We start from the raw sequence: 25,180 nt of genomic DNA, 5'->3' as shown, positions 1-25,180 counted from the left end.
TTATCCGGGTTGGTCTGGTCGGCGCAAGTAGGGAAACCAAAGTGGAGACCCCGGCCGCCAGACGCTCGATACGGATCCAGGGTAGATGGGGCGCTGGGGAAAACCAGGCGACAGCCTGGCTCAGGTGAGTTGCGTGGTAGTATTTACGAATGTCCGGCAGACCTCTGCCTCCAGATAGTGGATCACGTACTAGAGTAGAGGTCCTAATTCTAGGAGGCTTACCAGACCATATAAATTTTAGGAAGAGTTTCTGCATTCGGCCCAGGGCCTCAGCGGGGATGCGTACGGGAATTGTTTGAATCAGATATAAGAGCCTGGGTAGGATGTTCATCTTTACTGAGACTATCCGTCCGAACCAGGCTATAATCTGCTTGTCCCAGACCCGAAGGTCCGACTCTATACACTTGAATAAAGCTGGGAAGTTCTCAGAGTATAGGGAGTCGTAGGAGTTCGTGATGAACACGCCTAGGTATTTAATTTTCTTGGGGCGCCAAGCAAAATTAAAGTTAGCAGCTAGGAGAGATCTGGTGTCCTCACTGAGATGTAGAGGGAGGGCCTCCGATTTGGAATAGTTAATAGGATATCCCGAATAATGAGAATATGATGATAGGGTTTTAAATAGATTGGGGATAGAAATATTAGGTGAAGACAGAGTTAACAGAACATCATCTGCAAATAATGACAATTTGAACTCCTCGTCGCCAACATTAATGCCCTTAATATCAGGGTTAGCCCTAATCATGCACGCCAATGGTTCGATGGTCATAGCAAAGATTAATGGAGACAGAGGGCACCCCTGACGTGTACCGTTATTGATGTGAAAGAGGGGCGAGTCCTTACCATTAACCCTAACTCTGGCAGAGGGGTTGGAGTAGAGTGCCTGAATACCCTGAAGTAGGCTTCCTCCCAGGCCGAACCTACGTAAAGTGGCGAACATGAATGGCCACAATATTTTATCAAAAGCCTTCTCCGCGTCAAGCGAGAGAAGGACAGAGGGTAATTTATCTTTATTGATAAGATGGACCAAATCAATGGTTCTACGGGTATTGTCTCTAGCTTGTCGGCCTGGGATGAAGCCCACCTGGTCAGCGTGTATCAAACGTGGAAGAACTGGGTTTAGTCTTAGGGCGAGAATTTTGGCAAAGAGTTTGATGTCATTATTTAGTAACGAGATGGGGCGGTAGCTAGCACAGGAATTGGGGTCTTTCCCAGGTTTATGAATTAAAACTATCCTTGCCTCTAGTGCCCGGGGTGACAGAGGATTACCTCTAAGGAAACCGTTGAAGAGTCTACAGAGATGGGGTAATAGGATCCCTTTAAATTTCTTGTAGTACATAATTGACATCCCGTCGGGGCCAGGGGCTTTACCAGATTTCTGAGTTTTAAGCGCACTATCTAACTCTTCCAAAGTTATCTCTGAGCTTAACTGAGAGACTGTCGTGCTACTTAGTGACGGTAGGTCACACTTATCTAAAAGGGATTCAATCCCCTCATGGAATCTCAGTGAAGACGACGAAGGGCCCGCCTCCGCGTTATACAATAGTTTATAGAATTCCTCGAATTCACCCAGGATGCGGTCAGGGTCATGTGTTAGTGTTCCCTGTTTGGTGCGAATAGATAGAATATTTTTTGAAGAGATCTGAGCCCTCAGTTTCCTGGCCAAAATTTTATCTGCTTTATCCCCTTTTTCGTAATAAATCTGGTTAAGGCGTCTAAGGCATTGTTCAGTCTTATGAGATAACAATATATTAAGTTCACCCCTGACTTTAAGTAGTTTATCTAAATCGGCCGGGTTTAGAGAAGATTTATGGACCTCCTCCAGATGGTGGAGTTGGTCAGAGAGTTCAGATATCTTTTGGGAGCGTTGTTTGGTGAGTCTGGCCGCAATTTGAATAAAATGGCCTCTAAGGACCGCTTTATGCGCCTCCCACAGGGTCATGTCTGATATACCAGGGGTTTGGTTTTCATTAAAGTAATCTTTCAAAGCCTGAGTGATTTGTTGCGGCACCTCGAACTGTTGAAGAAGGGCATCATTAAGAGACCAAGAGGGAGGGAAGAGGGTGCGTGCCAGTCCAGACAAAGATAAGGATATTGGGGCATGGTCGGACCATGTGATTGGGTGGATACAGCATTTCTGGATTCGGGAGGTGAGGTCTCTACTTACCATGATCATATCAATTCTGGTGTATAGATTATGCACTGGGGAATAGAATGTGTAATCTTTAACTAAGGGGTCAACAACCCTCCAGGAGTCGAATAGTAAGTGATTTTTAAGTAGGGACTGCAGGGCTCGGGAATTGCGGGTATGTGTCCGGGCCTGGGACGCTGGTAGGGAACTAGAGCGATCAAGGCTATGATGGAGTATAGTGTTGAAATCTCCTGCCATTAAAATGTCGCCTTTCCTACACTGAGTGATTTTAGAGTCTAGAGAGGCGAAAAACGAGGCTTGATTAACATTGGGAGCGTAGATATTGACCAGGGTGATGGGGACACTATTAAGCTTGCCTACTATAATGAGGAACCTTCCGCGCTTGTCCCTAACAATTTTTTCTGATTCTAAATGTAGATGGGCGGGGATCAATATGGCAACCCCTCTTTTCTTCTGAGAGTGGTCACAGGCATGTATGGCAACAGGATGGCGTCTAGAACGTAGTTCAGGGTGGGACGTTCCTTTGAAATGTGTCTCCTGGAGGAACACCAGATCTCCCCCTACTTGTTTCAAAAAGAGAAATAATTTGGTCCTCTTTTGGGGGCTATTGAGACCCTTCACATTATAGGATATTACGCTAACAGACATGACCGTACAGGTAGAAGCAAAACTCTAATGGCCCTAAGGGCCCATTGATGATCTCCCTGGGGGAAGGGGGGAGGAGGAAAAATAAGAGGTAGAGAAAGAGGAAGAACAAAGAAGGGTAGTAACATAAAGAACAATACAAAATGAAAAGCAATGAACATGTATAATATACCAAGCCAATGACCCATTGTACGCATTGTACGGGTCTGAACGTTTGAGCTCCCGTATGGGGTATTAAGGGAGAGGGGTTCTCCCCTATGCTCAAAACTGACTATAATGGCTCGGTGGGGGGTATGGCTCCGAGTATCAGGGGGCCCACCGGCCAATCAGGTAGGGGGGGCGACCAGGGGGGTCACAACCTCAAATAAACTTAATAAACCATTTTTGAATCTTATGAACACAGAGAACATATGCTCAGTTATATGACCACAGTGGAACAAAGGAACCCGTAAACCTCTAAGTTAATATGCATAACAGTGGAAAATGACATGTAGTAACCCGATATTGCAGCTGTGAAGAAATGTTCACGGAGGGTCGTGTCTCGCGGAAGTTTTTGTCGGGACTGTCAGCCACAGGCGTCGGGGCGCCCGCTGTGGGAGAGGTGAGACTGGAGAGCGTTGAAGAGCTGGAGCTTCCCGCGGGGAGACAGGTTTATCCGACTCCGGGGGAGAGAGGTTAAGTCTCAACAGAAGCCGGTGGGCCTCCTCCTTAGAACGTGCCAGCAGATTCTTCCCATCACGTTGCACAATGAGAGCAAAAGGGAAACCCCATCTGTAACGGATTTGGTTGTCCCTGAGGATTTGGGTGTACTCCCGCAAGTCGAAGCGCCTCTTAAGAGTGGTAGGGGATAAGTCCTGAAACACCATTAACTTATGCGTGTCGAACAAACACAAGTCTCTATTCCGGGCCGCTGTTAGGATTTTTTCCTTGGTTTTAAAGTAGTGACACCGTAAGACTACGTCTCTTGGAGGGGACGAAGTCGGGGGTTTTTGGCGCAAGGCCCGGTGAGCCCTGTCCAGAAGGAACTGCTCGCGCGGGACGTCCGGGAGGAGGTGTTGGAAAAATCTGAGGAGGAAATCCTCCAATTGTGTTGGCTCCACCGACTCCGGTATGCATTTAATCTGTAGGTTATTACGTCGTGCGCGATTATCTGCGTCTTCCTGTTGGTCTTGGAGCAGGTAAATATCTTCCTGCATAACGTGGACTGAATGTTCCAATTCTTGCTGGAAGGAAATGACTTCATCAATTTTTTGTTCAGTATCGTTAGTACGGGCCCCGAGATCAGATATCTCCGCCTTGAGCCCCGAGATGGCGTTATGGATCTCCGAATGAAAAGCTTGTTTCAGTGATTTCATCTCCGCCAGGATAGAGGAAATGCCATCTTTCATGGAGGGGTCTGGGGCAGATGAGTCTTCCTCCGATTCCGAAACCGGGGCGGGAGTAGGGGCGGCCGGTACTTTAGTGGAACTGGATTTCATCTTAGAAATAAAGGAGGAGATTTCCGCAGAGGACGTATTTTTCTTGGACTAAGACTTAGACATGGTGTGTGACAGTCCCGGAGCTAGGAGAGGTCATAGGGCATAGCTGAGTAATAGCATAAATAGTTACTGATCCATCATGAGGTAGAAGTTGAGAATTCACAAGGAAAAGACCCCCGTGGTCGCACCCATAGGCATTCAGCAGCACATTTCTCTGCTAGATAGCAACATAGTAGACTGGAGTATAAAGTATAAAGCAGGTGCAGTTGCAGGGAGAGGTCAGGAGATGGCGCTCCCGGGCTTGTAAAAATGTAAAACAGAAAAATCCAGCACAGAAGGGAAGTATCAGGTAACTTCAGTAAATTATATGAAAATTTAATGCTGGGGGGGGGTGTTATAACATATATAGGACCCCTATATGGTGAGAGGGTGGTACTCTTCTTTGGCCTAGTTGCACCTTAAGGCAATGGGGGGGGGGAGAGAGCAGACGCCCCTATCCGTGCGGGTAGTCGAGCAGGGCTCCCCAGCGGCCGAGCGTAATTGATAATGATAATGCCCCCGAGAAGGGTTATTTGAGCGCAGGCTTGGGGCTGAGGGTCAGACCCAGAGAGAGGCCGACGTGGGAGCCGTGGCGCTGCTGTGCTGTGTCACCCTCCGGCACACAGCACGGAGTGTCCAGCCGTGGGCGCCCGCCGGCGTCAGGCGCGGGCAACGGTGGGGGAGAGAGTGCGATGGGGGATCAGCTCACCTCTGTGTGCGGTGGAGGTCGCCGGGTCCCGAGTCCCCAGCTCCGTCACCGGGACCGAGACCTAAAATGGCCGCCGCCTCCGGAGCGTCGTATCCCCGGCGTCTGCTCTCCGGCCCGCTCTCCGCTCCTCCGCAGCCTCCCCTGTCCCGCTGGTATGAGGGAGTGTGTGTCAGCTCCCAGGGGGTCCACGTCCGGGCACTTTGGGGACGGGGCTGAAGCTCCGTAAGGTCCGCCGCCAGAGGATCCGAAATTTAGGCCCCGGCTTTTAGGTGGAGGGTAGGCCGCAACCCGCAGGAGCCGGTAAACCGGCTCCCCGATTCCGCAGCACTACCCCACCAACGATGATTGTTCCCTCTGTCAGGGGGAACACGTTTAGAGGGCTCTTCCCGGGCAGGGATTGGATTTTAGGGGCAAAAACTCCTTAAACTCAGGGGAGCTCACAGAGTGTGCTGCCTATCCGTTCAGCCTCCAGGCCACGCCCCCGTTCTTGTACAATATTTAATCAATACAGTAATTTATGTTCAAGTGGTTTCTCAACATGTTTTAAGCTTCGGGACATATCTGAAAGACTCCAATTATGGCAGCGGGGAAACCATCAAATATTTAAGTGCTAAACTATTTTAACATTGAATATCCATAATTGCACAGATATTGTCTTGATGCATTCTGAATAATGTTAGTATATCAGTAAATGTTCAATGTTTGCAAAAGCCATTACTCCTTTCTCTCTCATTGATCAGTTACTTTATGTTTACACTTTCCTTTTACTCTCTGACTTTCCTTGCAGTTTACGCTTCAGGTTTGCTTCCGTTTCTTCGTTTCGTCTGTTTTTCTCACGTCCACATCCTCTACATCTTTTGCCTAATGAGATAAATGCTATCAGACACGCGTCTGGTCTGGAGCTAAAGCACAGCGTTGCTTCGGTGGGAGACGCCCGTCAATTCGGATTACAGCAGATGCTGATTTAATCCTCCTTGTGATGGAATTCGGAGGCATTAAATCAAATCCTTGTATTTATTAGTTTGGCTTGATATAAAATGGTTAGGAAGCATTGACAGAGCAGACGGCTTTTACATACCAGAGATCACTTATCATTGGTTTTCACTGAACAATATATTACGCCACGGTATTTTTTATTCAAAAGTATACAATTAGTTATTGATTGACAGCTGGGCTATTTTATCTATTTCCTTTTATCCCCCATTATTATATTTTACCATATAACTTGCTTAGGACAAAAACAACAAACAATGATAAATAGATGCTGTTGAAATCTATAATCTTAATATATCTATTGATTGCATACAATTAAAGTTTTTCTTAATCAAACAAGTGATTGCCAATCAATGAGGTACACCGCACCTCGCACCTCAGTATAATAATTAATTATGTTACTTAAGTCCTGCTTTAGAGTTGGATGAAGTCAGTGCATTTCTGTACTGCACACAAATAACAAAGTGAGGCCATATTTGTGGATTTTAGACACATTGGGGGGTATTCTATTGTTTGAAAAGTCAGTTGGGTGTCTGCTTTTTCCTGTCTAATAGATAGGAAAAAACAGACGCCCAGCCGACTTTTCAAACATTTGAATTCCCCCCTTTGATCTATATTTATGAAGCAAAAACTACTGCCTCTTGGTGGGTCGGGCTGTAAGTTTAAATTGACACTGACATTCGGTGTAAAACCTGGCGTAGAGGGGCAAACGCAAAATGTGTGTGTGGGGGGGGGTGTTCCAGAGAAGGGGTGGAGCCAAGCATGATGGGGCGGAGAACAAGTGATCCATTATGTGTGATCCATTATATGCCAGGTCAGTTTAGTGCGGTATGTAAATTTCAATAGAACAGTGGGGGTTGGGAGGGGGGGGTTAAGCCCTAATGTGACTGCACAGGACATGCAAATGAAGGACACCCAACTCCCTATGTATAAAAGTAACCAAAAAATGAGATCGGGGTAATGGGATGTCAACCCCTTAGGTGCCACAAATAACTCCCCCATGGCACCCAGTTGGACATCTTATTCCTGATATACAATAGAATTAGGAGGGGGTTTACTCTTATGGTGAAAGCACATGACATCCAGATAAAGGACACACGACAACAGTTACCCGCTTCTCCTGTACATGGGGGATAGAGGCTGTGTTCCTGTTTAGGGGCAGTTGTAGACCCTATGGGGCAAAGGGAATGCCCAGTAAGACAGCTGTGCCAGAGTGAGCTATCAGTATGGCAGAGAGCTCACCCCCAGATACTTACACACCCTCAGATACTTACACCCCCAGAGTGAGGCAAACCCTTCCCATCCCAGAGGAGGTTCCCCTAGCCGGGCTCACTCTGCTACGCTACAACTACTGCTCCCCTCCTTACCTTACTTTGTACAGAAGCTGCTTCTGCTTCAGTCGTTGACCGGTACTACTACATGTTAAGACTAAGATGCTAATTTTTATTTTGCCAAAGTGAAGATTTCAAATTATTACTTTACGATTTCAAATTATTACTTTACAATACAATAAACTTTTCATATGTATCACTCTAAGCTTAGATAGACATTGCAATGGTAAATCTGCATTTGACTTCAGAAAATAACTAATTAGAAGTTTGAGAGGACCCATAAAAGTGAGTTTTCTCGTTGGGTATTCTCTTTATGGCCTGGATAGCCTGTCATGGGATGTAGTCAGGTGACCGGCGGTCAGGATCTCGCTGTCATTTCCCTGTTCTTTAGACCCCACTCTGACTTCTGATGACTGATCTCTGGTGTTGGCTGTCTGGCAGTATCAGCCACAAGTAAATGTGTTTCACTTGACAGCTGAGTATCCTCTGCTCTCTTTACCAAAAATGTCAATTTGTAGGTTCCGTAAACCCAACAAAGTGCGGCTGTCCTTTTGCGCTGAAGATGTCAGCATGTCAGTTACTTCTGGAAATCACCACTTTCTTAAGGGAAACTTTCCCGTGCCTGCCGAGACCTCGAGCTGAGCCTCTTGTGGTATGTGAAATAGAGAAAAGTGTCAATATTTATCAAACATTTGTTTTTAAACACTCTTATATGGTAGTTTCCATTGACTTTATCTGTCTCCACGGCTTAGCACATAGACCCCTAGTTACTAAGTATCAAATTCTAAAATCCAGCACTTCCAATCGTGTTTATGACCCAAATTTAAAGGGCAATGCTTTTACTAACAAAATACGACTTGTAGAAGCATTGCCCTTTAAAATTTTGGGCATAAAAATTATTGAAAGCTGGGTTTTAGAATCCGGCGCTTCCTAAATAAACCCCCTAATGTGGTGGAGTTTTATAGTTTTTAATTCCTAATTAGATCATCAAAGCAGGTCAGTTTGTAATACACTGTAGGTAACATATGGGATAAAATAAATTGAATGTAAAGAGTTTGAAAGTCACTGAGAAAACCATATATCAGTTGTGCCCGAGTGCAGTCCTCAAGGCACCCCAACATTCCAGGTCTTAAGGATATCCATGCTTAGGCACAGGTGACTTAATTAGTACCTCAGTCAGTTTGATTATCCCATCTGTGCACAAGCAGAAATATCCCTAAAATCTGGACTGTTGGGGTGACTTAAGGATCGCGCTTGGGGACCACTGGCGTATATTGTATCATTACCCAGTAGGCAGAAGAAAGATACTCATTTAATCTTTCTCCAAGGCTTAATACATCTCCCGATTTGCCTGAAACACATACATAACATTAAGGAAAGGGGAAAGGGGCAACTAGTTAAGAAAGGCGGAGGGGGAAATGTCAGTCAGAATAAGGGGTTGAAGGTAAGAGCCTAATGTAAGGACAGTAGGTGATGAGTCTTGGCTATTGGAACTCACCACAACATACACTCGCAAAGGTCACTAACAACTGAGAAAAGCTGAGAAGGTGAGTGACATGGGCAAGGGGGCAATTAGTAGCAACCTACAGGCTGAGGGTAGGTGGGTGTGGGGGAGTTACACGGTTGAAGCAGCAAAGTGCAACATTTTAGGGGACAGATCCGGTCACTTGGTCGCACTGATGCGTCATGTGATTTATGGGTTTATGTAACAAGCAGTGAAAAGAGTGAAGTTGCCCATAGCAACCAATCATCTTTGAGGAAGCATTTATCAAGTATATTCTATAAAATGATAGTTAGATGCTGATTGGGTGCTTTGAGCTGGTCACTTCTCCATTCTATTCACTGCTTGATACATGATCTCCACCTTAGTAACATAATGATGCTGTGTCAGAAATTCAGGGCCACTAACGCCCAGACTTCAGTGTATGTGATTGAGATGAAGATGAATAGGGCTGGCAGGCTGATTGAGTAGACCTCAAAGGAGGAGAAGTTAGAGAGCTCAGCGAGTAGGAGACAGGAGAAAGATTCCACTTCTGTCATCAACTTGCCAGTGGCCAGAAGAGAGGATGACTCCCAATGAGGGAAGTGGCTTCAGGGAGAGCCAGGTTTCAGAGATGGATAGGAGGTTTGGAGAGTTGTACGTCAAGCACTCATGAAGAGAAGCCAGTCTGTTACAGCAGACCTAACAATGCAGAAGACACATGGACTATCCATCTCGCAATCCCCATGATCCTTTGCTTGAGGAACTTTGCTGTACATCAAACATGGGACCTTTTAGAAAAATGTCGAACATCATTGGGGTCTATGTACTAAGTATGGAGAGAGATAAAGTGAATGGAGATAAAGTACCAGCCATTCAGCTCCTAACTGCCTTGTCACAGGCTGTGTTTGAAAAATGACAGGAGATGATTGGTTAGTAGTTTATCTCCGGTCACTTTCTCCAAGGCTTAGTACATAGACCCAAATGATGGTGTCCAACATCATGTCAGATTAGTTTCTGCTTAATTATGTTGTTGAAAGGACTTTTCACTAAATTGTTTAATACATTTAAAAACATTGTACAATGGGGGTCATTCCGAGTTGTTCGCTCGTTATTTTTTTTCGCTACGGAGCAATTAGTCGCAAACTGCGCATGCGCAATGTACGCAGCGCGCCTGCGCCAAGTAAATTAGCACAAAAGTTTGGTATTTTACTCACGGCGTAACAAAGTTTTTTCATCGTTCTGCTGATTGTAGTGTGATTGACAGGAAGTGGGTGTTTCTGGGCGAAAACTGACCGTTTTCTGGGAGTGTGCGGAAAAACGCAGGCGTGTCAGGGAAAAACGCGGGAGTGTCTGGAGAAACGGGGGAGTGGCTGGGCGAACGCAGGGTGTGTGTGTGACGTCAAACCAGGAACGAAACGGACTGAGCTGATCGCAGTGTAGGAGTAAGTCTCGAGCTACTCAGAAACTGCTAAGAAATTTCTATTCGCAATTCCGCTAATCTTTCATTCGCAATTCTGCTAAGCTAAGATACACTCCCAGAGGGCGGCGGCTTAGCGTGTGCAATGCTGCTAAAAGCAGCTAGCGAGCGAACAACTCGGAATCACCCCCAATGTGCGGTGGCAGCTTTCATATCCTGTACGTGGGTTGTTTTGTTGCTAATGGAACGGCAGACTTTTATAATGCTCTTCCCTCCATGACACATCAGGACCTGGAGACCTGCCGGCTACGCTTGGACCCGGAGATGGACCGCCACAGATACGAGAGGAAGATAAGCTTTGCCGGGATCCTGGATGAGAACGAAGATTCTAAGGACTCCCTGCACAGCAGCAGCCACACACTGAAATCAGACACCGGCTGTGAGGAGAAGAAAGGTATAGTGGCCCTCAGCCATGTAATACGCAGTCAGTTGCCTGTAGGACAATGGTGTCGGGACATTTTCAATAGATATCCGTATTTATACATTTTAGCCTAAGATATTTTTGCTGAGTAATTCTGTATAAAGTGAGACACCTTCGTCTCCTATCAAGGGTTACTATTTGCCTTTAATGTTGATATAAAATCATACTGTAAATATCGTGTGTATAGAACTATTTCCCCAATATGTGTAGTGCTGAGTAGTGAACTCTAGTATTTCTGATCTATGCATATTTTCCCTGCGTAGCTTGACAAAGTTGATCTAAAGTGAAGTTTAGGGGCCTACAGTATGTATCAATATTCCTGCCATTGTGGTGATACAATAGATTTACTACTCTTGGGGCCAGGAGCCACATATAGTGGTGCACAAAGGATCGTGTGTCCACTGCACTGTATAGTGTAGCAGGACTGAAGGGAGGATTATATTGGGTTTGCGTCATCAAGTGCGCATGTGCACAACGTAGCTGGCAGTTCAGGAGACACAATGTGGGTGCAAACACACGTGATTTAGAGGGTGCCAAGTTGCTAGAGTGCGCATGACTACATTATAGATATATATATATATATGTACTGTACAGTGGGGGTAATCAAGACCTGACCGTAGCAGCAAATTTGTTAGCAGTTGAGCAAAACCGTGGGGGTAATTCAGACCTGATCGTAGATGTGCTAAATTTAGCACATCTACGATCAGCTTCCCTGACATGCGGGGGGACGTCCACCCCGCATGTCAGGCCCTACCCCCCCCCCCCCCGCACAAGTACAAAAGCATCGCACAGCGGCAATGCTTTTGTACTTGAAGCTGGCAGGGAGCTACCTGTCGCTGTCCAGGTCGCAGCGGCTGCGTGTGACGTCACGTAGCCACCGCGTCCCGTCCCCCGTACGGTCCGGGCCCCATGCCCCACATGGTTTTGCCCATCTGCTAACAAATCTGCTGCTACGATCAGGTCTGAATTACCCCCAGTATTGGGTGACATGTATTGGGTGATATTAACAACTGTTGTACTGTTTTATTATGTGATGACGTCCTGTTATAAAGTCTTGCATACAGTATGGATATACGGATATTGAGGCTGAAACGTTCTGTCTCTCTGTGAATGACAATGGGGGTACATAACGCATATCAGACAAGACAATACAATGACACTCTGTAGCTGATTGGTGTAAGCTTTCTGCTACTGCTTGTATAACTGGTTACCATCACTGCCACCTCTCTGGCCTCCATATACAATATGTGTGAACTGAATTGTCTAAAGTCTACCTTCGTTAACTATTCTAAATGATCTGTGTTTATCATTAATGATTAAATGTATGGAACTCCATACACTAGAAATCTATGAAAGCGGAGGTCAGAGTACGTACATATAATAACCGTTCTTGTGCCACTTTTTGTCTCTTTTAGGTTAGTGGTGTCTGTTTTTTTTGTTATTCTGTGGTACGGTCTCCAACAGGCCCCCATTTTTTGGACTATGTATTTTCTCAACTGTGTATATCTTATTGCAGCAACGTGTGATAGAGGCTGACTTTGTAGACTTTTTACACTTTTCTGTTGCAAAAGTTGAAAGGATCTAGGAATAAAATTGTGCTACAATTTTTTTTTCTGCAAAAGGCAGGATGTATTTTCCAAATCCGACTGGTTCCACTTCCTACTAATTCTGGGCATAAAAAGTTTACAGAGCAGCCGCAAATTACACGTAATGTTTATACAATACATCCGCGCCTTTATCAAACTCTTTCCAGCTAATGAATGCAGCTGTGTCATTATTGCTCTACCATATATGCTAGGAGATAGATTCATACCAATATGGCTGTATACAATATAAAAAGGCATATTGCAATTTTCATGAATAAACAGTGCAAAATAATTAAAATATTTGAAATATTTGAGTATATGCTGCACTGTTGTATAAGTTGTTCTATGTTGGATACACACAATATTATAGTGCATCTCCCAATTGCTGAATTTCACACTTCTGAAGTATTTCAACTTTTGTATATTGGCTAGTACTTGTAAATGGTACTAAAATTCTCTTTCTTATAAAATATAAATATATGAGTTGCATGATTTAATTACAGTGAGTATCCAACTTGAAATGATTGGAAATAGGTATAATCTATACAAATAATTTCCAAATCAGCCAGCCTGTGTTCTGCCAAATAATGGGGCAGATGTATTAATCTGGAGAAAGCATAAGGAAGTGATAAACCAGTGAAAAGTGCAAGGTGATAAACGCACCAGCCAGGGCCGGTGCAAGGTCTCTATGCACCCTAGGCAAAGCTTCAACCGGTGCTCCCTACCCTGCAACCTCCCTGCAGGAGGTGCGCAGGGTCGGTTCTCGGCCTTTTTGCGCCCCGGACGGGTAGTATGGGCGTGGCTTCATACATGGGGCGTGGTCAGTTACGCCCCCTGTACAGTAGTAGCGCCGCTTAAATGCTGTGCGGTGCGCGATGACGTCATCGCGCACCGCACAGCAAAGGTCCTCTCCATGAAGGGAACTAGACGCTATGCGTCTAGTTCCTTTCATGGAGAGGACCCTTGCTGTGCGGTGCGCGATGACGTCATCGCGCACCGCACAGTAAAGGTCCTCTACACAAAGGGAAACTAGACGCTACGCGTCTAGTTCCCTGACGCCCTTCACAGCGGGACGCAGCGGGACACAGCGGAGGGCACAGCACTGCAGTAGCGGATCTTGCCATGGTGCGGTGCCCTCCGGATGGCGCCGGCGCCCTCCGGAAGGCGGCGCCCCGGACAAAAGTCCTGCTTGCCCGTGGCAAGATCCGCTACTGGAGGTGCATCAGGGCTATGAGGAGCAGCCGTGGGGGTGCCCCTCGGGAGCCATAGTTACATCTGCATCCTATGTGCCTTCACATGACTTGATGTTACTCATGTCGGCACAGAGAAAGCACTGAGACACTATGTGGTACAGCCTGATAGTGGTAGCTGCACTTGATTAGACCCGCAGCAACATCCTTCATTTTCTCTAACGTCCTAAGTGGATGCTGGGGACTCCGTAAGGACCATGGGGAATAGCGGCTCCGCAGGAGACTGGGCACATCTAAAGAAAGCTTTAGGACTATGTGGTGTGCACTGGCTCCTCCCCCTATGACCCTCCTCCAAGCCTCAGTTAGATCTCTGTGCCCGAACGAGAAGGGTGCACACTAGGGGCTCTCCTGAGCTTCTTAGTGAAAGTTTTAGTTTAGGTTTTTTATTTTCAGTGAGACCTGCTGGCAACAGGCTAACTGCATCGAGGGACTAAGGGGAGAAGAAGCGAACTCACCTGCGTGCAGAGTGGATTGGGCTTCTTAGGCTACTGGACATTAGCTCCAGAGGGACGATCACAGGCCCAGCCTGGATGGGTCCCAGAGCCGCGCCGCCGGCCCCCTTACAGAGCCAGAAGGCAGAAGAGGTCCGGAAAATCGGCGGCAGAAGACGTCCTGTCTTCAACAAGGTAGCGCACAGCACTGCAGCTGTGCGCCATTGCTCTCAGCACACTTCACACTCCGGTCGCTGGGGGGGAGCGCCCTGAGACGCAATAATAAACACCTTGGATGGCAAAAGAATGCATCACATATAGCTCCTGGGCTATATGGATGCATTTAACCCCTGCCAAAATACATAGAAAAACGGGAGATAAGGCCGCCGATAAGGGGGCGGAGCCTATCTCCTCAGCACACTGGCGCCATTTTCCCTCACAGCTCCGTTGGAGGGAAGCTCCCTGTCTCTCCCCTGCAGTCACTACACTACAGAAAGGGTTATAAAAGAGAGGGGGGGCACTAATTACGCGCAGTATTAAAGATACAGCAGCTATAAGGGGAAAAACACTTATATAAGGTTATCCCTGTATATATATAGCGCTCTGGTGTGTGCTGGCAAACTCTCCCTCTGTCTCCCCAAAGAGCTAGTGGGGTCCTGTCCTCTATCAGAGCATTCCCTGTGTGTGTGCTGTATGTCGGTACATTTGTGTCGACATGTATGAGGAGAAAAATGATGTGGAGACGGAGCAGATTGCCTGTAATAGTGATGTCACCCCCTAGGGGGTCGACACCTGAGTGGATGAACTGTTGGAAGGAATTACATGACAGTGTCAGCTCTGTATAAAAGACAGTGGTTGACATGAGACAGCCGGCTACTCAGCTTGTGCCTGTCCAGACGTCTCATAGGCCGTCAGGGGCTCTAAAGCGCCCGTTACCTCAGATGGCAGTTATAGACGCCGACACGGATACTGACTCCAGTGTCGACGGTGAAGAGACAAATGTGACTTCCAGTAGGGCCACACGTTACATGATTGAGGCAATGAAAAAAAAAAAATGTTATTACACATTTCTGATAATACGAGTACCACCAAAATGGGGTATTATGTTCGGTGAGGAAAAACTACCTGTAGTTTTCCTGAATCTGAGAAATTAAATGAGGTGTGTGATGATGCGTGGTTTTCCCCCGATAACAACTGATAATTTCTAAAATGTTATTGGCATTATATCCTTTCCCGCCAGAGGTTAGGGTGCGTTGGGAAACACCCCCTAGGGGTGATAAAGCGCTCACACGCTTGTAAGGGCTCTACCCTCTCCTGAGATGGCCGCCCTTAAGGATCCTGCTGATAGAAAGCAGGAGGGTATCCTAAAATGTATTTACACACATACTGGTGTTATACTGCGACCAGCAATCGCCTCAGCCTGGATGTGCAGTGCTGGGTTGGCGTGGTCGGATTCCCTGACTGAAAATATTGATACCCTAGATAGGGACAGTATATTATTGCCTATAGAGCATTTAAAAGATGCATTTCTATATATGCGTGATGCACAGCGGAATATTTGCCGACTGGCATCAAGTCTAAGTGCGTTGTCCATTTCTACCAGTAGAGGGTTATGGACACGTCAGTGGTCAGGTGATGCGTACTCCAAACGGCATTTGGAAGTATTGCCTTATTAAAGGGAGGAGTTATTTGGGGTCGGTCTTTCAGACCTGGTGGCCACGGCAACAGCTGGGAAATCCACGTTTGTACCCCAGGTCGCCTCTCAACATGAGAAGATGCCGTATTATCAGGCGCAGTCTTTTCGTGGACAAGCGGGCAAAAGATTCCTCATTTCTGCCCCGTGACAGAGGGAGAGGAAAAAGGCTGCAGAAATCAGCCAGTTCCCAGGAACAGAAACCCTCTCCCGCCTCTGCCAAGCCCTCAGTATGACGCTGGGGCTTTACAAGCAGAATCAGGCACGGTGGGGGGCCCGTCTCAATGAATTTCAGCGCGCAGTGGGCTCACTCGCAAGTAGACCCCTGGATCCTTCAGGTGATATCTCAGGGGTACAAATTAGAATTCGAGACGTCTCCCCCTCGCCGTTTCCTAAAGTCGGCTTTACCAATGTCTCCTTCTGACAGGGAGACTGTTTTGGAAGCCATTCACAAGCTGTATTCCCAGCAGGTGATAACAAGATACCCCTCCTGCAACAGGGAACGGGGTATTATTCCACACTGTTGTGGTACCGAAGCCAGACGGCTCGGTGAGACCGATTCTAAATCTAAAATCTTTGAACACTTACATACAGAGGTTCAAATTCAAGATTGAGTCACTCAGAGCAGTGATTGCGAACCTGGAAGAAGGGGACTACATGATGTCTCGGGACATCAAGGATGCTTACCTTCATGTCAAAATTTACCCTTCTCATCAAGGGTACCTCAGGTTTATGGTACAGAACTGTCACTATCAGTTCAGACGCTGCCGTATGGATGGTCCACGGCACCCCGGGTCTTTACCAAGGTAATGGCCGAAATGATGATATTCCTTCGAAGGAAGGGAATTTTAGTTATCCTTTACTTGAACGATTCCCTGATAAGGGTAAGATCCAGGGAACAGTTGGAGGTCGGTGTAGCACTATTTCAGGTAGTGTTGTGGCAGCACGATTGGATTCTCAATATTCCAAAATCGCAGCTGGTTCCGACGACTTGTCTTCTGTTCCTAGGGATGATCCTGGACACAGTCCAGAAAAAGGCTTTTCTCCCGGAGGAGAAAGCCAGGGAGTTATCCGAGCTAGTCAGGAACCTCCTAAACCGAGCCAAGTCTCAGTGCATCAATGCACAAGGGTTCTGGGTAAAATGGTGGCTTCCTACGAAGCAATCCCATTCGGCAGACTCCACGCAAGAACTTTCCAGTGGGACCTGCTGGACAAATGGTCCGGGTCGCATCTTCAGATGCATCAGCGGATAACCCTGTCACCAAGGACAAGGGTGTCTCTCCTGTGGTGGTTGCAGAGTGCTCATCTTCTAGAGGGCCGCAGATTCGGCATTCAGGACTGGGTCCTGGTGACCACGGATGCCAGCCTGCGAGGCTGGGGAGCAGTCACACAGGGAAGGAATATCCAGGGCTTATGGTCAAGTCTGGAGACATCACTTCACATAAATATCCTGAAGCTAAGGGCCATTTACAATGCTCTAAGCTTAGCAAAACCTCTGCTTCAAGGTCAGCCGGTGTTGATCCAGTCGGACAACATCACGGCAGTCACCCACGTAAACAGACAGGGTGGCACAAGAAGCAGGAGGGCAATGGCAGAAGCTGCAAGGATTCTTAGCTGGGCGGAAAATCATGTGATAGCACTGTCAGCAGTATTCATTCCGGGAGTGGACAACTGGGAAGCAGACTTCCTCAGCACGACCTCCACCCGGGAGAGTGGGGACTTCACCCAGAAGGTTTCCACATGATTATAAACCGTTGGGAAAAACTCGACAGGTATTGCGCATGGTCAAGGGACCCTCAGGCAATAGCTGTAGACGTTCTGGTAACACCGTGGGTGTACCAGTCAGTGTATGTGTTCCCTCTTCTGCCTCTCATACCCAAGGTACTGAGATTGATAAGATGGAGAGGAGTAAGCACTATATTCGTGGCTCCAGATTGGCCAAAAAGGACATGATAACCGGAACTTCAAGAGATGCTCACGGAGGATCCGTGGCCTCTACCTCTTAGAAGGGACCTGCTCCAGCAAGGACCCTGTCTGTTCCAAGACTTACCGCGGCTGCGTTTGACGGCATGGCGGTTGAACGCCGGATCCTGAAAAGGCATTCCGGATGAAGTCATCCCTATCCTGATCAAAGCCAGGAAGGATGTAACCGCAAAACATTATCACCGCATTTGGCGAAAATATGTGCGTGGTGCGAGGCCAGTAAGGCCCGACGGAGGAAATTCAACTGGGTCGTTTCCTACATTTCCTGCAAACAGGAGTGTCTATTGGCCTGAAATTGGGGTCCATTAAGGTTCAAATTTCGGCCCTGTCAATTTTCTTCCAAAAAGAACTAGCTTCATTTCCTGAAGTTCAGACGTTTGTAAAAGGGGTACTGCATATACAGCCTCCTTTTGTGCCTTCAGTGGCACTTGGGATCTCAATGTAGTTTTTGGGTTCCAAAAGTCACATGGGTTTGAACCACTTAAATCTGTGGAGTTAAAATATCTCACATGGAATGTGGTCATGCTGTTGGCCCTGGCCTGGGCCAGGCGCGTGTCAGAATTGGCGGCTTTATCCTGTAAAAGCCCTTATCTGATTTTCCATTCGGACAGGGCGGAATTGAGGACTCGTCCTCAGTTTCTCCCTAAGGTGGTTTCAGCGTTTCACCTGAACCAACCTATTGTGGTGCCTGCGGCTACTAGGGACTCGGAGGACTCCAAGTTGCTAGACGTTGTCAGGGCCCTGAAAATATATGTTTCCAGGACGGCTGGAGTCAGGAAAACTGACTCGCTGTTTATCCTGTATGCACCCAACAAGCTGGGTGCTCCTGCTTCTAAGCAGACTATTGCTCGTTGGATTTGTTGTACAATTCAGCTTGCACTTTTGGTGGCAGGCCTGCCACAGCCAAAAATCTGTAAATGCCCACTCCACAAGGAAGGTGGGCTCATCTTGGGCGGCTGCCCGAGGGGTCTCGGCTTTACAACTTTGCCGAGCAGCTACTTGGTCAGGAGCAAATACGTTTGTAAAATTCTACAAAATTGATACCCTGGCTGAGGAGGACCTGGAGTTCTCTCATTGGTGCTGCAGAGTCATCCGCACTCTCCCGCCCGTTTGGGAGCTTTGGTATAATCCCCATGGTCCTTACGGAGTCCCCAGCATCCACTTAGGACGTTAGAGAAAATAAGAATTTACTTACCGATAATTCTATTTCTCGTAGTCCGTAGTGGATGCTGGGCGCCCATCCCAAGTGCAGATTGTCTGCAATACTGGTACATAGTTATTGTTACCAAAAAAAATCGGGTTATTGCTGTAGTGAGCCATCTTTTCTAGAGGCTCCTCTGTTATCATACTGTTAACTGGGTATAGTATCACGAGTTATACGGTGTGATTGGTGTGGCTGGTATGAGTCTTACCCGGGATTCAAAATCCTTCCTTATTGTGTACGCTCGTCCGGGCACAGTATCCTAACTGAGGCTTGGAGGAGGGTCATAGGGGGAGGAGCCAGTGCACACCAGCTAGTCCTAAAGCTTTCTTTAGATGTGCCCAGTCTCCTGCGGAGCCGCTATTCCCCATGGTCCTTACGGAGTCCCCAGCATCCACTACGGACTACGAGAAATAGAATTATCGGTAAGTAAATTCTTATTTTTTTGCTAGATGAATTCAGTGGCGCTCTCCAGGAGCTGGCGCCCCTAGGCAGCCGCCTAAAGCTGCCTAATGGTAGAGCCGGCCCTGGCACCAGCCAATCAGCTCCACTATGTAAATTAACAGGTAGGAGCTGAGTGGCTGGTGCGTTTATCACCTTGCACTTATCACTGGTTTATCACTTCCTTGTGCCGTCTCCTGGCTTAATACATCTGCCCCTTCGTCCCTTTTCTGATACCCACTCCCACCCAAACCCTCAGTAAAATGTTCTTGTGATATGTTTTTCTATATAGTAATGCTAACAATGAAGAGTTTGGTGGAACGATAATATTGGTATAAACAGCAATTTGATATACTGTGTGTGTGTGTATATATATGTATTATTTTTAAAGAAGGAGAACCAATTCAAATGCTATATCTGATGCAGACCTACGGTAATGTAAAATAACACGTTCTAATAATGATTTCTTCCTGTAAATTAGCCAGCAAAGCGTGATCCATTTACCAGCTCCAATGGATCCTTTATAAAGTCCTTTTCAAACTGTTTATGTGATAAGGGGTATATTTATTTACAATAGCTAAATATTTACAGTAGCTACTGTAAATATTTAATAAATGAAGGGTATATTTGTCCTACACATGCAAAATATAGAATAAAGTACGGTGGCTTCTCTCTTTATCTGGGATGATAAATACATTTGTACAAATGCCACAGCGGGCATACGTTTCTCAAACGCTGTACAGGATCACACTATGCCAGTGGTTCCCAAACTGTGTGCCGTGGCACCCTGGGGTGCCGCGGGACACTTGCAGGGGTGCCTCGGGTTGGTGGTCCAGGGCCAATTCAAAATATTTATTATCCATGTAATAGGAAAAACTAGTACTTGTGGCTGCCAGTCATAAAATATGTGTACAAACTGAAACAAATTTTGTCCCTCACCACATAACTTAACCTAAGTATGACATATAAACATAATTTACTTAATTTCATATTTTTTTATAAATTTCCCAATTAGAAACTTTTGGACAAGGGGTGCCGTGATAAAAATTCTGATACTCTAGGGCGCCGTGATTCAAAAAAGTTTGGGAACCACTGCACTATGCTCACACTCATTAAGGCCCAAATTTTCTTAAAATAGAGACTAAATGGAAAAAAATGAAATACATGCAAACCAGAAGCAGTTTTGCCCTTATTTGTTTGCCCTATAACCCCCAACAGGCAATACACTGGAGGTGAGCATGACCAAGATACTGTATCTCTTTAGTCTTAAAAATTCTTTGAAAAGCATTTAAATTATGTTTTTAATAAAATCTCAGTACCTGACAATTTTTTTGTAGACCTTAAAGTCTCTCTCCTTAAAGGAACCCTGGACCCTTAGACTAAACCTACTCAAGCGACGGGATGCAATGGAGTATGAGATTGCTGGATGTGCGGGATGCCGCCCGATCTCTGACATTTTTTTAAAGGGGCAATCACCTTGTAAGTGATTGCCCCTTTAAAAAAACATCCAAGATCGATCGGCATCCCGCACGTCTGGCAATCTTGGACTCCATTACGTTACGTATCGCTGATAAACTACTCATAATAATCACAAATATGGAAACGTTGTCATGCCTCGTCAGAACAAGCCCGCAAGTATAACGTATCCCCCAGATGTATGAAGTTTCTATGGAGGATGCGAAGCATTCATCTTCAGGTGGGGTTAGGTGTGGGGGCCAAACTCTGGAATGCTTTGCATGTAGTCCATGGGCTGCACTTTGCAAAATTTATCAGTAGAGGGATCCTCTGAAACCCTCCCCGCAATGGCCGCCACACATGCGTGGTCAGTGGGCCGCACATGCGTAGTAGTGCTTGGTAATCCCACTAGATAAGGGATTAGACTTCTGATGGGGTCACTTCTCTCCTTACAAATCACAGCGACAGATTCCTTTTAGGAGCCTCTGACCCTGCATGTGCTATTGGATACATTCCAGCAGTATTATCATATACTGTACCCCAATGTGATTTTGGGTGTTAATATCCTGCCCAGAGCGCACTGAAAATGTATTTATTGAGAAATGGGCTTTTTACTGTTCAGCTAGCAGAGTACGAAAGAGAGCAGGATGTGGATGCGGCGCTAAGATACGGCTTGCAAAATTGGCAATAGCATGGGGAGGCCGTGACATACACTTATCAGAAACAGGCAAGGTATAAGAGACAGTGCAGGATTCTGAACTTGTGTGAGAACTGAGGCACAGAAGGATTCAGCAGCAGCATAGTCTGAGCACAGTCCGGGACCTGGTCCCTTACAGGCTTCTGAGGCACAGAAGGATTCAGCAGTAGTGTAGTCTGAGCACAGTCCGGGACCTGGTCACTTACAGGCTTCTGAGGCACAGAAGGATTCAGCAGCAGCGTAGTCTGAACACAGTCCGGGACCTGGTCACTTGCAGTCTTCTGAGGTGCAGAAGAATTTAGCGGTAGTGTAGTCTGGGCACAGTCTGAGGGCTGGTGCACTTGCAGGCTTCTGAGGTACAGAAGAATTCATCAGTGGCTTAGTCTGAGCACAGTCAGAGGCCTGGTGCACTTGCAGACTTCTGAGGTACAGAGTGATTCAACAGTCGCATAGTCTGGGACCCGGTCCACTTAAAGGCTTCTGAGGTGCTGAGCAGTACAGCAGTAACATAGTCTAAGCACAGGCCGATGCCTGGTGCACTTGCAGACTTCTGAGGTACAGAGTGATTCAGCAATAGTGTAGTCTAGGACCTGGTGCACTTGCGGGCTCCTGAGGTACCGAGCAATACAGCAGTAGCATAGTCTGAGCACAGACCGAGGCCTTGTGCCCTTGCAGGCTTCTGAGGTACAGAGAAATTCAGCATTAGCTTAGCCGGAGCACAGTCCAAGGGCTAGTGCACTTTCGGGCTTCTGAGGTATGAAGGATTCAGTTGTAGTGTAGTCTGAGCACAGTCCAAAGACTGATGCACTTGCAATTTTCTGAGGTACAAAGTGATTCTGCAATAGCATAGTCTGAGCACAGACCGGGGCCTGGTGCACTAGAAGGCTTCCGAGGTACAGTCGGATTCAGCAGTAGCGTAGTCTGAGCTCTGAGCACAGTCTAGGGAATGGTGCACGTGCAGGCTCCTGAGGTACAGAGGAATTTAACAGCAGCGTAGTCTGAGCACAGTCTGAGGCTGGTGCACTTGCAGGCTCCTGAGGTATGGAAGGATTCAGTAGTAGCGTAGTCTGAGCACAGTCTGAGGCTGGTACACTTGCAGGCTCCTGAGGTACAGAAGGATTCGGAAGTAGCGTAGTCTGAGCACAGTCTGAGGCTGGTACACTTGCAGGCTCCTGAGGTATGGAAGGATTCAGCAGCAGCGTAGTCTGAGCACAGTCTGAGGCTGGTACACTTGCAGGCTCCTGAGGTACGGAAGGATTCAGCAGTAGCGTAGTCTGAGCACAGTCTAAGGCTGGTGCACTTGCGGGCTTCTGAGGTACAGAAGAATTCAGCAGTAGTGTAGTCAGAGTACAGTGTAGGGAATGGTGCACTTGCAGGCTTCTGAGGTACAGAAGGTTTCAGCAGCAGCATAGTCTGAGCACAGTCTGAGGCTGGTGCACTTGCTGGCTCCTGAGGTATAGAAGGATTCAGCAGCAGCGTAGTCTGAGCACAGTCTGAGGCTGGTGCACTTGTTGCTTCTGAGGTATAGAAGGATTCAGCAGCAGCGTAGTTGAGCATAGTCTGAGGCTGGTGCACTTGCGGGCTCCTGAGGTACAGAGGGATTCACAGTAGCATAGTCTGAGCACAGTCTGAGGCTGGTGCACTTGCAGGCTCCTGAGGTACAGAAGGATTCGGCAGTAGTGTAGTCTGAGCACAGTCTGAGGCTGGGGCACTTGTGGCTTCTGAGGTACAGAAGGATTCAGCAGCAGCATAGTCTGAGCACAGTCTGAGGCTGGTGCACTTGCTGGCTTCTGAGGTACAGAGGGATTCAGCAGTAGCATAGTCTGAGCGCAGTCTGAGGCTGGTGCATTTGCGGGCTCCTGAAGTACAGAAGGATTCAGCAGTAGCGTAGTCTGCACAGTCTGAGGCTGGTACACTTGCAGGCTCCTGAAGTAAAGAAGGATTCAGCAGTAGCGTAGTCTGAGCACAGTCTGAGGCTGGTGCACTTGCTGGCTCCTGAGGTACAGAAGGATTCAGCAGTAGCGTAGTCTGAGCACAGTCTGAGGCTGGTGCACTTGCAGGCTCCTGAGGTACGGAAGGATTCAGCAGCAGCGTAGTCTGAGCACAGTCTGAGGCTGGTGCACTTGCTGGCTCCTGAGGTACAGAAGGATTTGGCAGTAGCGTAGTCTGAGCACAGTCTGAGGCTGGTACACTTGCAGGCTCCTGAGGTACAGAAGAATTCAGCAGTAGTGTAGTCTAAGCACAGTCTGAGGCTGGTGCACTTGCTGGCTCCTGAGGTACAGAAGGATTCAGCAGTAGCATAGTCTGAGCACAGTCTGAGGCTGGTGCACTTGCTGGCTCCTGAGGTACGGAAGGATTCAGCAGCAGCGTAGTCTGAGCACAGTCTGAGGCTGGTGCACTTGCTGGCTCCTGAGGTACAGAAGGATTTGGCAGTAGCGTAGTCTGAGCACAGTCTGAGGCTGGTACACTTGCAGGCTCCTGAGGTACAGAAGAATTCAGCAGTAGTGTAGTCTGAGCACAGTCTGAGGCTGGTGCACTTGCTGGCTCCTGAGGTACAGAAGGATTTGGCAGTAGCGTAGTCTGAGCACAGTCTGAGGCTGGTACACTTGCAGGCTCCTGAGGCACAGAAGAATTCAGCAGTAGTGTAGTCTGAGCACAGTCTGAGGCTGGTACACTTGCAGGCTCCTGAGGTACGGAAGAATTCAGCAGTAGTGTAGTCTGAGCACAGTCTGAGGCTGGTGCACTTGCTGGCTCCTGAGGTACAGAAGGATTTGGCAGTAGCGTAGTCTGAGCACAGTCTGAGGCTGGTGCACTTGCTGGCTCCTGAGGCACAGAGGGATTCAGCAGTAGCGTAGTCTGAGCACAGACTGAGGCTGGTTCACTTGCGGGCTCCGGAGGTACAGAAGAATTTGGCAGTAGCGTAGTCTGAGCACAGTCTGAGGCTGCTTCACTTGAAAGCTCATGAGGTACAGAAGGATTCAGCAGTAGCGTAGTCTGAGCACAGTCTGAGGCTGTTGCACTTGCAGGCTTCTGAGGTAAGGAGGGATTCAGCAGTAGCATAGTCTGAGCACAGTCTGAGGCTGGTGCACTTGCGGGCTCCTGAGGTACAGAAGGATTCAGCAGTAGCGTAGTCTGAGCACAGTCTGAGGCTGGTGCACTTGTGACTTGTGAGGTACAGAAGGATTTGATAGTAGCCTAGTCTGAGCACAGTCTGAGGCTGGTACACTTGCAGGCTCCTGAGGTACCGAGGAATTCAGCAGTAGCATAGTCTGAGCACAGTCTGAGGCTGGTACACTTGTACCTCCCGTGGTACAGAAGGATTCAGCAGTAGCGTAGTCTGAGCACAGTCTAAGGCTGGTGCACTTGTGGTTTCTGAGGTATAGAAGGATTCAGCAGTAGCATAGTCTGAGCACAGTCTGAGGCTGGTACACTTGCAGGCTCCTGAGGTACGGAAGGATTCAGCAGTAGCATAGTCTGAGCACAGTCTAAGGCTGGTGCACTTGCGGGCTCCTGAGGTACAGAAGGATTCAGCAGTAGCGTAGTCTTAGCACAGTCTGAGGCTGGTGCACTTGTGGTTTCTGAGGTATAGAAGGATTCAGCAGCAGCATAGTCTGAGCATAGTCTGATGCTGGTGCACTTGCTGGCTCCTGAGGTACAGAGGGATTCAGCAGTAGCATAGTCTGAGCGCAGTCTGAGGCTGGTGCACTTGCGGGCTCCT

The 25,180-nt window shown here is 47.5% G+C and overlaps 1 protein-coding gene across 23 annotated transcripts in view; it reads left to right on the top strand.

Moving 5' to 3' along the window:
* UNC80 (unc-80 homolog, NALCN channel complex subunit) overlaps positions 1-25,180 on the top strand; it is a 366,195-nt gene that overhangs the window by 155,540 nt on the left and 185,475 nt on the right. For all 23 annotated transcript variants that reach the window (XM_063933120.1, XM_063933105.1, XM_063933107.1 and 20 more), the window contains 2 exons: positions 7,863-7,996; positions 10,533-10,698. In XM_063933120.1, the coding sequence (XP_063789190.1) occupies positions 7,863-7,996; positions 10,533-10,698 (300 nt within the window). The remainder of the gene's footprint in view (positions 1-7,862; positions 7,997-10,532; positions 10,699-25,180) is intronic.

This window comes from Pseudophryne corroboree, chromosome 7 (genome assembly GCF_028390025.1).
Source record: "Pseudophryne corroboree isolate aPseCor3 chromosome 7, aPseCor3.hap2, whole genome shotgun sequence".
NCBI classification, from domain to species: Eukaryota; Metazoa; Chordata; class Amphibia; order Anura; family Myobatrachidae; genus Pseudophryne; species Pseudophryne corroboree.
This window is presented reverse-complemented; position numbering and strand designations above follow the sequence as displayed.